The sequence below is a fragment of the Podarcis tiliguerta genome (assembly GCF_965153285.1).
Source record: "Podarcis tiliguerta genome assembly, chromosome: 16".
In the NCBI taxonomy this organism is placed as follows: Eukaryota; Metazoa; Chordata; class Lepidosauria; order Squamata; family Lacertidae; genus Podarcis; species Podarcis tiliguerta.
The window spans coordinates 22,746,660-22,758,892 of NC_139549.1; the positions used below are offsets into that span (position 1 = coordinate 22,746,660).

Consider the following 12,233-nt stretch of genomic DNA (forward strand, 5'->3'; position numbering starts at 1 on the left):
CCCAGCCCTACCTAGAGATGCCAGGGGACTGAACCAGGGACCTTCTGCATGGAAATCAAGAGCTCCCCACCCTGGAACTATATGTGCTCAGTGATTTAGTTCTAAACAGTGATTGGAATGAACTGGTGTGGTTTAACAAAGTTTACTGAATTAGTTTGAAAAAACTATGTTTTTTCCACAATTACCAGGTGAACTGAATGTGAATTCATGAACAATTTTTAGTTCATTTTCAAGTTAATTCTATGGCACTCCCCCACCCTCTTTAGACTTTTTGGGCCTTTTGGGCAAGGACAGATTTTGAAAAAAGACCTTCTTCACACAGTGCACAGTTAAATTAGGGACCTTGCGCAGGATGCAGGATTGGCTACCAGCTTGGACGGCTTTAAAAGAGGATCAGATATCCACGCAGAGGAGAATAAGGCCAGGGCTTAGTTCCGGCACATCTCAGGTGGGCCCCATTGCCATACTAAGAGAACAAGGGTGAGTTCATGGTGAGTTCTGGCACCTCTTTTTCTAGAAAAATAGTACTAGATAAGGCTATCAATGGCTACTAGCCATGATGGCTATGCTACACATGCACCTTTGAAGGTATCTATGCTTCTGCATTCTAACTGCTGGAATAATAATAATAATAATAATAATAATGCAAGATGTTTGTTATGTACTGAGTTGAATAGGATTCAAATGCAGCAGTCTGATTGGTCCTAGAACAATACGATTCAGAATGCAGCAGTCGGATTGGTCCTGGAACAATGCAGCAGTATGATTGGTCCGCGGGAGCCACCCAATCCAGCTCCAGGTGGAAGTGAATCCGCAACCTGATTGGCCTACAGGAGAATCCAGGAATTAGCTAATCACGTGCGGCCCATTGTGTAAATAATGTATATAAAGCAGATATTTGGGGGGAACTTTCATTCCTCACTACTATGAGCTGAATAAAGAGCATGAAATCCGCACTCGACTCTGAGTATATTTCAATGTTACTACAAGTCCATGCTCTGAAAAGGAAAGCATGTGTTTTAAAAAAAGAGAGACACTAGTCCACAAGACAGGCAAGCAAATTCAGAAAGGTACTTTTGAGGAGAGAGAGAGAGAAACTGTGACATGCTCATGGAAGATGAGAAGAGCGACGTGCCCACAGAGTTGATTCTGTGGGTGTCTATGAGATGCTCGCATTCTTTCCCCCCGGAGGATGTAGTGAGACTGAACTGGGATGAGATGAAACAGGATGAGGTGGGTAAGGAGAGAGGTGGGTGGGCGCTCACCTTAAAGGCAGGAGGGGTGTACGACTAAAGCTGTTGTTACGGGAACTGAGAAAGGCCACACTAGATCAGAAACCAAAGGAGCCATATTGTAAAAAGGCCTGAGGAAGCAAACTGGAAGCATAGGAGAGAAGAGAGAGAGAGAGAGAGGAGAAGACGGAGAAGTTGAGAACTGGGGTGGGAAAAGGTCAACCAGGGGGAGGTTTCTGTCGATCACAGGGAAGTAGGAAAATCAGGCCTAGTTCAATAACACATGCATGTATGTCACCACTGTGCAAGGTTTAGGCAAGTGAATCAGGATGAACGCACAAAAAAGGGACTTCTGGTGGAATCTGCAAAGCATTTCTGACTTAAGAGCATCGGGGCTGGGGAGGAGGGCTCTGTGATGCTACTCCACACTCCCATTTCCCTCTTACCTGCCATGCCTCCAGCTGCTGCGAAAGGTTCAGCTTCTGCTGAATAGCATCCAAGAGCTGACTATTCAGTGACATCATATCCATCTTGCATTTGGCTAGCTCCATTTCGACAGCGTTCTTCCTGAAAAGCAGAAGACGGTCAAATTCATTTCTCGGGAGACTCTCTGCCATTGCTTGCTTTTTGGATTTGGAAACAGCCCGAGCAACGCGGCAATTCAAGAGGATTAATGCGTGAACATAGAGGAAGGCAATATGGTGCCCTCCGGGTGCCATTTCATGCCAACTCCCATCACCCCTAACCATTGGTCATGCTGGCTGGGTCTCGTGGAAGTTGGGAGTCCAACTGGCATTCTGCCAGCTTTTGGAGATGTGACTACTATTTTCCCTTGATCTCTTCCTATTTTAATTGTACGGCATGTTTTATTTTTATTTATTCTTCATGGTAAATCTTTATTGGTTTAAAATACAAATGTACAATGAAGGTAAGTATAGAAGAGTTAAATACAAAAAAAGAAAACATCAAGACATAAAAGTAAGGAAATTTACTTTTTTACTTAATTATGGCATGCTTTAATGGGGTTGTTTTATCATGTACTTTAATTAGGGAGGTTTATATATTCACACTTATGTAATCAATTTTTATACACGTAAAGTGCTTAGAAGTTGGCAGTAAGAGATAGACAGATGATAGATAGATAGACAGATAGACAGACAGACAGATGATAGATAGATAGGCAGACAGATGATAGATAGATAGATGATAGATAGATAGATAGATAGATAGATAGATATAGATAGATAGATAGATAGATAGATAGATGATAGATATAAAATATGAAGGGCAACATCTGGCTTCCCCTACATGAACATTACAATCAGAAAACATTTAAATACAGATTCTAATGGCACAATGTAAAACTCCACATTAAGTGACTACAACTCCCATCATCCCTAGCTAGCAGGACCAGCGGTCAGGAGTGATGGGAATTGTACTCCAAAAACAGCTGGAGACCCAAGTTTGGGAAACCCTGAATTAAGGCAAACCTCTCTCTTCCCCAGCTATTTAATTCCTGTAGAAAGATGACTATTTTAGAGTGGATTTAAATATTATGGACCCACATCCCGCCCAGTGTCAGAGGTTGAAAGGGTGGAGAAAATGGACAGAGAATGCTTTTCTTTCTACCTCATAATGCTAGAACTTCAGGACATTCAACAAAGCGGAACCTCCGAAGATTCGGGACAAGCAAAAGGAAGGACATTTTCACACAATGAATCATTCGGACCATAGATTTAGCTCCCGCAAGAAGCAGCGAGGGCCACCAACTTGGGTGGATTGGAAAGAAGATTAGACAAATTCATAAAGGAGAAGGCTACTAAAGGCTGGCACAATGGCTATGTTTATCCTTCACTGTCGGGTGTCAGTATGCCTTGGAATACCAGCTGCTGAGAAACATACCGTATTTTTTGCTCTATAAGAAGCACCAGACCATAAGACACACCTAGTTTTTGGAGGAGGAAAACAAGAAAAAAAATATTCTGAATCTCAGAAGCCAGAACAAGAGGGATCGCTGCGTAGCGAAAGCAGCACTTCCTCTTGCTGTTCTGGCTTCTGGGATAGCTGCGCAGCCTGCATTCGCTCCATAAGACACACACAGATTTCCCCTTACTTTTTAGGAGGGAAAAAGTGAGTCTTATAGAGCAAAAAATATGGTAAGTGGGTAGAGTTTTGGTTGCACTCAGGTCCTGATTTGGGGCTTAATGCAGATGTCTAGTTCACCAGTGTGAGAACAGAATGCTGGATGAGATACTGGCCTGATTCAGCAGGCTCTTCTTAGGTTGGGTGGGCTGAGCTGCTGATACTGCTGCATAGACTCCCCTCCCCCCAAAAAATCTGCCATCTTGACACTCAGTTGACATGGTAGATAGCATATAAGGCTCAGCCCCAAATGGGCACGCGTCCCATGCTCCCTTGCAATAGTACAGTGGTACCTCGGGTTACATACGCTTCAGGTTACATACACTTCAGGTTACAGACTCCGCTAACCCAGAAATAGTACCTCGGGTTAAGAACTTTGCTTCAGGATGAGAACAGAAATCGTGTGGTGGCAGCAGAAGGCCCCATTAACTAAAGTGGTGCTTCAGGTTAAGAACAGTTTCAGGTTAAGAACGAACCTCCAGAACGAATTAAGTACTTAACCCGAGGTACCACTGTATAGAGAAACCTGGCGCATTTCTCCATTTTAGCACATCATGCTCTCCTCCGCTGCCTCCCGTTGGCTGTGCCACTGCTTCCTGCCTTCCACAAAGATGGCATACTCTGTTACAACGAGGGTGCTTCCAGGCTGTCACTACTTTTGAGCGGTATGCAAACACAGCCAATTCACCAGCGAATTCAAGCCACACAGTTCCTGTTGTTGGGAGGTCTTGAGCAACAATCCCTCTTCCCCCAAAGGATCTGACTTTTTGTGATAAGGAAAGAGACAAGGAATTGCCCTGGGAAATGTGGGATAACGCTTGCTTCGACATAACGTCAGCTAACCCCACCAAACAAATCAGAATGAATGCCACTGCGGTCAAATCTTCTTGCAAACCAATCAGGACGAGTGCTCAATAAACAGGTAATCTGGAAGCACCCAGATGGTCCTCTACAAATTGGGGATGAGGCTGCCTGGAAAGACCTCTCCCACCCACCCACTGATCTGGCTGAAAAGAGTTCAAAACATCGTAGAAGCAGAACAGCGGAAGGACTGAGAGGGGGAAGGAAGGTTGGGGGCCTTTATAAGAACTGTGCTAACAAAAGTGGCCCAGGGAGTCAGGGGAGGCGATCATTATACAGTGGTACCTCTGGTTATGAACTTAATTTGTTCCAGAGGTCAGTTCTTAACCTGAAACCGTTCTTAACCTGAGGCACCACTTTAGCTAATGGGGCCTCCCACTGCCACCGCACCACTGCCGCGTGATTTCTGTTCTCATCCTGAGGTAAAGTTCTTAACCCGAGGTACTACTTCCGGGTTAGCAGAGTCTGTAACCTGAAGTGTTTGTAACCCGAGGTGTCTGTAACCCAAAGTACCACTGTACTGGATTGTATGAAATACAAGAGGGTAAACTAGCGTACAGTGGTACCTCGGGTTAAGAACTTAATTCCTTCTGGAGGTCTGTTCTTAACCTGAGGTACCACTTTAGCTAATGGGGCCTCCTGCTGCTGCATGATTTCTGTTCTCATCCTGAAGCAAAGTTCTTAACCCAAGGTACTATTTCTAGGTTAGCAGAGTTTGTAACCTGAAGCGTCTGTAACCTGAAGTGTCTGTAACCTGAGGTACCACTGTACTTGCTGCAGGTTGCTATAGTAGTGCAATGCAGTTCAGTATTTTAAGGAGGAAAAGGATCCCAGGAGTAATCCATTTCATTTGATGGGGCCAACGTTTATACCTCTCCAAAGAAAGTTGGACTGCAGTGGGGGAGGGGATTTAATGACTTTTCACGTTTCTTCACAAGTAATATTTTAGAAATGTTTGGATTTCTCCTCAAATTATTTGGGTCAGCTTTTCCAATGGATTTTTCTTTTGGAGTGTGTGTGTGGAATAATGGTCTGTGACAGGGTTGGGGAACCTGTGGTGGTGGATTCCATTTCCTGTTGGGTCCAGCCACCATGGCCAATAGTAGGAGATGATGGGAGTTGTAGTCCAACAGTGTATGGTGGGCCACGGGTTCCCTATCTCTGCTATCCTGAAGCAAAGTTCTTAACCCGAGGTACTATTTCTGGGTTAGCGGAGTCTGTAACCTGAAGTGTATGTAAACCGAGGTACCACTGTACTGTTTTTAAGTTGCCTCCATGCATACCGCTTAGAGATGTCAAACTATCGAGTGGTATGGAAATGCTTTTAAAATAAATGAATCACAAATCTCCTGTGTCGTGCCTGGCCTGGCCCTACACTTGAAGGGTATAAAACATCTTGCTTACCCCCAGAAGTAGCTTAGTCATGCTGGCCACATGACCTGGAAGCTGTACGCCGGCTTCCTCGGCCAATAAAGCGAGATGAGCACCACAACCCCAGAGTCATCCGCGACTGGACCTAATGGTCAGGGGTCCCTTTACCTTTACCTTTAAGGATTTTAAAGTACAGTGGTACCTCGGGGTAAGAACTTAATTCATTCCGGTGGTCCGTTCTTAACCTGAAACTGTTCTTAACCTGAAGCACCACTTTAGCTAATGGGGCCTCCCGCTGCTGCTGTGCCGCCAGAGCACGATTTCTGTTCTCATCCTGAAGCAAAGTTCTTAACCTGAGGTACTATTTCTGGGTTAGCGGAGTCTGTAACCTGAAGCGTCTGTAACCTGAAGTGTCTGTAACCCGAGGTACCACTGTACATGGCATTTCACAGAATCATAGAGATGTAAGAGATCCTCAAAGGTAATCAAGTCCAACCCCCCAGTCAATGCAGGAATTCCATTATTATAGCATTTCTGATAGGTGGCCACACAGCTTCTGCTTCATAAAAGGAGAACTCTGCTGGACCAGGCCAGTGGCCCATCTAGTCCAGCTTCCTGTTCACACAGTGGCCAAACAGATGGATACAGAAAGTCTGCAAGCAGGATTGGAGTGCAGCAGGATTTGGGGGGAACTTGGGATCTTCTGCATCTATCAACTCTATCACCGAGTTACAAATCTTCCCCTATGTGGAACAGCACTGGAATCAAAGCTAAACCTGTCTGCTGCCTTGAACCATCCCAGAGCCTGGAAAGAGGGATAGGTTTGTTTAAATTAATATATCTGTATTTTAAGATGTATCACGGGTCACGTTTCAGCAAAATACACCTGCAGCTTCCAAAATAGACGACCAGAACAAGTAAGTCCTGCATTGCAAAATCCCCTTACTGCTGAATGAATATTAAAAACACTGGGACTCGTACAGCCCCAGAACGGCAGCTGGTTTCCATGGATACAGGAGAGCCAGTAACCCACACACATACTAAAATATCAAAAGCTGCCTTTTGCATCCAAAACTCAGCAGTTGGCAGTTCCTTCCCTTAGCCAACAGGTGGCAGCGCTACAATGGCTCTTTAAACAGAGATTTCTATGCTTCCTGTTCTACGTGCTGAAAAGGTCCCCTTGAGTGATGATGGTGACAGAGTCCTTGAAAATAAGGAGACTGAACCATTGTGTAGCTTCCCCCAATACAAATCTGGTTGTGTCCCCGTGTACGACAAATATAAGAAATCATTTATATTTGGGGAAATATAAATATATAAGAAATAATTTACATTTGGGGAAAAGACCATAGCTCCATGGGAGAGCATCTGCTTTGCATACAGAAAGTCCCAGGTTCAAGTCATACCCTCTCCAGGTAGGGACAGGAGAGAGACAGCTCCGAAATCCTGGAGGACCACTAAAAAGGTAAAGGGACCCCTGACCATTAGGTCCAGTCGTGACCGACTCTGGGGTAGTGGTGCTCATCTTGCTTTATTGGCCGAAGGAGCTGGCATACAGCTTCCAGGTCATGTGGCCAGCATGACTAAGCCACTTCTGGCGAACCAGAGCAGCGCATGGAAATGGTTCGAATCCCTGTGACGGGGTGAGCTCCCGTTGCTCGGTCCCTGCTCCTGCCAACCTAGCAGTTTGAAAGCACGTCAAAGTTCAAGTAGATAAATAGGTACCGCTCCAGCGGGAAGGTAAACGGTGTTTCCGTGTGCTGCTCTGGTTCGCCCGAAGTGGCTTAGTCATGCTGGCCACATGACCCGGAAGCTGTATGCCGGCTCCCTCGGCCAGTAAAACGAGATGAGCGCCGCAACCCCAGAGTCGGTCACGACTGGACCTAATGGTCAGGGGTCCCTTTACCTTTATAGAAAAGAACAGTGATGTTTTTACATCACACCTGGGCAGCCTGTGGCCCTCCAGGATTCCGAGGTACAATCCAATCACCCTGACCGTTGACCATGCTGGCTGGGGATGATGGGAGTTGGAGTCCAGTGATGTTTGAAGAGACACTGGTTCTCCACCCTTGGCTGACTTTTCATTGAGATTCTTGTCCCACACAAAGCCATCACAATGCAGCTGCCCCTCTCCCTGGGTGTCACAACCCCAAACACCGGTCTTTTAAAAATAATCCAGCTTACTTGGCGATTGCTTCATCCCGATCCCTGATAGCCTTCAAGAGTTGTTCGCTCATATCCTTATCATCTACTGATCCCCGGAGTCTGTCCCGTTCCTCTTTCAGGGAAGTCATCTCTACACTCAGTAGCGTCACCTGATAAGAAGCAGAAGAAAAATTAACCTTTGATTGCCACTCATTGAATGGCAAGAATAAGGGACTGGAGTGACCGCTCTGAAGGTGTCGCAAGGAAAAGATCGTGGATGGGGAGCTGTGCCTGTCATATCACAACCACAGTTATAAATGGAGTATTCTGAGGGGGGAGACAGGAACAAAAATGGTCGCAATCTTGAGACTCTGCATTCTGGAGGTTTTATGTAAGCCAGACCACATGGCTGTAGGAATAAGAATTAAAACCTGAAATTCCTAAAGAGAACCTTCAGCAGAGAAAAACTTGAAAAAGCCATCATGTTGGTTTTCAAACCTCATGTTTTTAAACCAGACTGGTGGCCCTCCAGATGTTTTGGACTACATCTCTTATCGGTGCTGGCTAACAATCTGGAAGGCACCAGGTTAGAGTGAGGCTGTTTTAAGAATTCCCATCAGTGAAAGGAACCACATCAGGATTTTTGAACATTTCAAGGTCACTAATACAGAATTTGTGGTTACCACAGCTAGCTGAAACACTATAAAAAATCATGTCCTCAGCACCAGTGTGGTGTAGTGGTTAAGAGCGGTAGTCTCGTAATCTGGGGAACTGGGTTTGATTCCCCGCTCCTCCACATGCAGCTGCTGGGTGACCTTGGGCCAGTCACACTTCTCTGAGGTCTCTCAGCCCCACTCACCTCACAGAGTGTTTGTTGTGGGGGAGGAAGGGGGAGGAGAATGTTAGCCGCTTTGAGACTCCTTAAAGGGAGTGAAAGGCGGGATATCAAATCCAAACTCTTCTTCTTCTTCTACCACCCCTCAGTGGCAAGAGAAATTGAAAATTGGCCGCCTCAGAGTTTTGAGGACCACATAGCTCTGCTTACTTTTTGCAGCTAGTCTTCTCTATCTATTTAAGGCTTATCTCCTACCGTTAGGCTCAGCAAATATAGCAGCAGCTTAATTTAAAATGAATTAAGTTTGTGCGCACACACAGGTGTCCATGTTCCTTAAGGATTTACAATCAATCAATTAAAAAACCCCAACATAAATAGATCCAGAAGGAAAAAGTATAGCTGGGGAGGGGAAGAGGTGAGTGGATTTTAAACCCATTTAATATATAGAGATCACTCAACAAAAACAACAAAGTCCTGTCACACACAGAGAATGATCAGTTCACAGGAACATGGGGAAGCGGATTACAGTGGTACCTCGGGTTAAATACAGGTTACAGACTCCTCTAACCCAGAAACAGTACCTCGGGTTAAGAACTTTGCTTCAGGATGGGAACAGAAATTGTGTGGTAGCACGGCAGCAGCGGGAGACCCCATTAGCTAAAGTGGAGCTTCAGGTTAAGAACAGTTTCAGGTTAAGAACGGACCTCCTGAATGAATTAAGTACGTAACCAGAGGTACCACTGTATAGGATTCAGGACTGGGCACACATACCAGTGCATTTGCTTGCCGGCCTCCCTCCTCAGGCTCCAGGGACAGCTGCCACCCATTGGGACTGGTATGGCAGAAGGCAAGGATGCCCAACAGTAGGTGGTGCCAGAGCCAATGAAAGACAGAGTCAACCAAATCTACTTTTGTCTCCATCTTCCTCCCTGCTGTGCCCCAGAAGGGCAACACTGAGACTAAGGGGATGGAAGATGGAGCAAGGTTGTTTTCTGCTGCTGCAAAAGCTCAGACTCGAACCAATGGATTTAAAATACAAGAAACGAGATTCCAACTAAACATGAGGAGGAACTTTCTGATGGTAAGAGCTGTCTGACAATGGAACAGACTACCTCAGAAAGTGGTGCCCTCTCCTTCTTTGGAGGTTTACAAGCAGAGGTTGGATGACCACCTGGGAGGGATTCTTCAGTTGTGGTTCCTGCACCGCAGAGGGTTGGACTAGATTCTTCTTTAGTGACTTTCTCTTGGGTGAGAAAATAGGCAGATGAGCGCCGCAACCCCAGAGTCGGCCACAACTGGACCTAATGGTCAGGGGTCCCTTTACCTTTACCTATCCCCAAACAGAAATTAAACCAAGGGCCAAGGCATCAGGAGGAATTTTGGGAGTTGTAGTCCATTAATACTGAAAGAGCCAGAAGCCTCTCCTTCCTTTCTCAACCCATGGGTCCCCAGATGTTGTTGGACTACAACTCCCATCTCCCCTAGCTAGCAAGGCCAGAGCTCAGGGATTATGGAAGTTGTAGTCCAACAACATCTGGGGACCCACGGGTTGAGAACCGCTGCTTTAACTGGACAATAAGACTGAAATGATGTAAACAAGCTACGTAATTCCATGACAACTCAAACCAGCAACAGAAAACAAATGAGCTCAAATGAGTTGAGTCAGGGTAGTATGCAGCTGAATTGCTGGGGAGTGCAGGTGAGGGGAGTGTTGCTGTGGTCAGGTCTTGCTTCGGTTTCTCATTGGCATATGACTGGCCAGAGTGAAAAGAGGTTGCTGGGATAGACAGGCCTTTGGATAGTCAGAGGTGCATGCTTACCTGGCTATGGAGCTGCTGCAGCTCTTCCAGGCTCTGCCTCAGTTTCCCTCTTTCGCCTTCCATCAGCTCCCTCAAGGCTCTCGAATCTTCGCTCGTCTGCTTGATCTGTTCTTCTAAGGCATCATCATCGCTTCGCCGTGAGCTCTGGCAAGCGTAATGAAGCAAAGAAAGAAAAGTGAAATCAGTAGAGGTTTGGCAAGCAGAATGGAAGAAAGGAGAGATCCACGAGGGACCACACAAAGTTCACTTAGGGACAGGTGACTCTGAAGGTTAATTCTTCTCAGTTTCACCTTTTCCCAGTCTTAAGTCTGGTTCTCCACATTTCCACACCAATTTGCAAATTTCTAATAGAAGTCCTCATCAAAACTCATCAGCATTTTAGCGCCAATTTCTTCCCATATACAGTGGTACCTTGGTTCTCAAACTTAATCCGTTCCGGAAGTCCAAAACCAAAGTGTTCCAAAACCAAGGCGCATTTTCCCATAGAAAGTAATGCAAAAACCGATTAATCCGTTCCAGACTTTTAAAAAGAACCCCTAAAACAGCAATTTGACATGAATTTGACTATCTAACGAGACCGTTGATCCATAAAATGAAAGTGATAAACAATGTACTGCAGGCACACAATCAATCAATCAGTAACTGAACTGGGTTCCAAATAGACACAAAAATAAAAAAGAGCCACAAATACAAAAATGCAAAAAAAGAGAGCAAAAACAGGCAGACCTTAGCGTAACACTCAAAACGGAAGCGTGGCACTCAAACCGGAGCATGTTCAGCTTCCAAAAATAGTTTGCAAATCGGAGCACTTACTTCTGGGTTTGCAGTGTTTGGGTTCTAAGTTGTTTGAGTACCAAGGCATTTGAGAACCAAGGTACCACTGTACACAGTTTTGCAAAGCAATTTTCTACGATATAATGCACCTGTATGCTATTTCTATGCACACTTTACCCTCGTATGTACATTTTTATCCCATTAGTTGGCAGCATTGCAAAATTCAGAGAAGTGCAAATTGGGATGGCAGTGTTTGGGTTCAGTGTTTCATTCTGGAAAGTGCAAATTAGGTACTGTGGCAATCACACAGGGCCCCCGGACGTTTGACGGTCTATTGATCCCTGAGCCACCACTGTGATTGCTTTCCCGCTGCCACCAACCCGTTTCTCTTGTGTACACACGGAGTCCAGACAGTTGTTAACATTAACAAATAATCAAGTTTATTTTATAGGCATGAACAAGCTTATGGTTTCAGTTAATTTTTCTTGGCAGTTTCTTAATCCTAGTTTCTTTACTGACCTATACGTTCCTAACAACTTCAAACTGATTATCCCAACTATCTATCCGACCCCACCTAACAGTTCCTCTCACTCTCTCACAACTCGACCAACCCACAGACTTATCCTCCCTCTTCCTTCTCCAACTCCCAACTCTCAGCTGACTTTCCAACAACTCCAACTCTAACTCTAACTCCTCCCCTTGGGTTCCCACTGGCCAATCACTTCACCCTCATTTAACCCTTTCCTTATGACCCACCTAAGAGGGCAAATGCCATAGATACATTTGCTTCAAGTGTGAGCTTCAAATCTCTCCCCCTTACCGTGGAGTCTGTGCCATCTATAACACTTTGGATCAGCCTCTTCAACTCGCTGAGGGCAGCCCGCAAGCTACCAGCCGGCACATCTTTGGCCGAGGAGGTTTCCGATGACTCGTCCATGGAAGAGTCCGTGGAGACTGCAGAATCCGCACTGTCGTTCCCTCGAAGGTGAGTGCACAAGTATCGGACCTGGCAGTAGGCCTCCCAGAGCTGGAGCCTGAGCTGTGATGAGAATG

At 45.6% G+C, this 12,233-nt stretch overlaps 1 protein-coding gene across 5 annotated transcripts in view; it reads right to left on the reverse strand.

Moving 5' to 3' along the window:
- Nucleotides 1-12,233, reverse strand: part of BICDL1 (BICD family like cargo adaptor 1) — a 62,378-nt gene that overhangs the window by 12,147 nt on the left and 37,998 nt on the right. For 4 of the 5 annotated variants that reach the window (XM_083417722.1, XM_083417723.1, XM_083417724.1 and 1 more), the window contains 4 exons: nt 12,001-12,219; nt 10,407-10,550; nt 7,791-7,921; nt 1,679-1,799 (listed from right to left, as the gene is read on the reverse strand). In XM_083417722.1, coding sequence (XP_083273848.1) covers nt 1,679-1,799; nt 7,791-7,921; nt 10,407-10,550; nt 12,001-12,219 — 615 coding nt within the window. Of the gene's footprint in view, nt 1-1,265; nt 1,377-1,678; nt 1,800-7,790; nt 7,922-10,406; nt 10,551-12,000; nt 12,220-12,233 lie in introns of all 5 variants that reach the window. The other variant, XR_014505972.1, reaches the window with a different exon arrangement.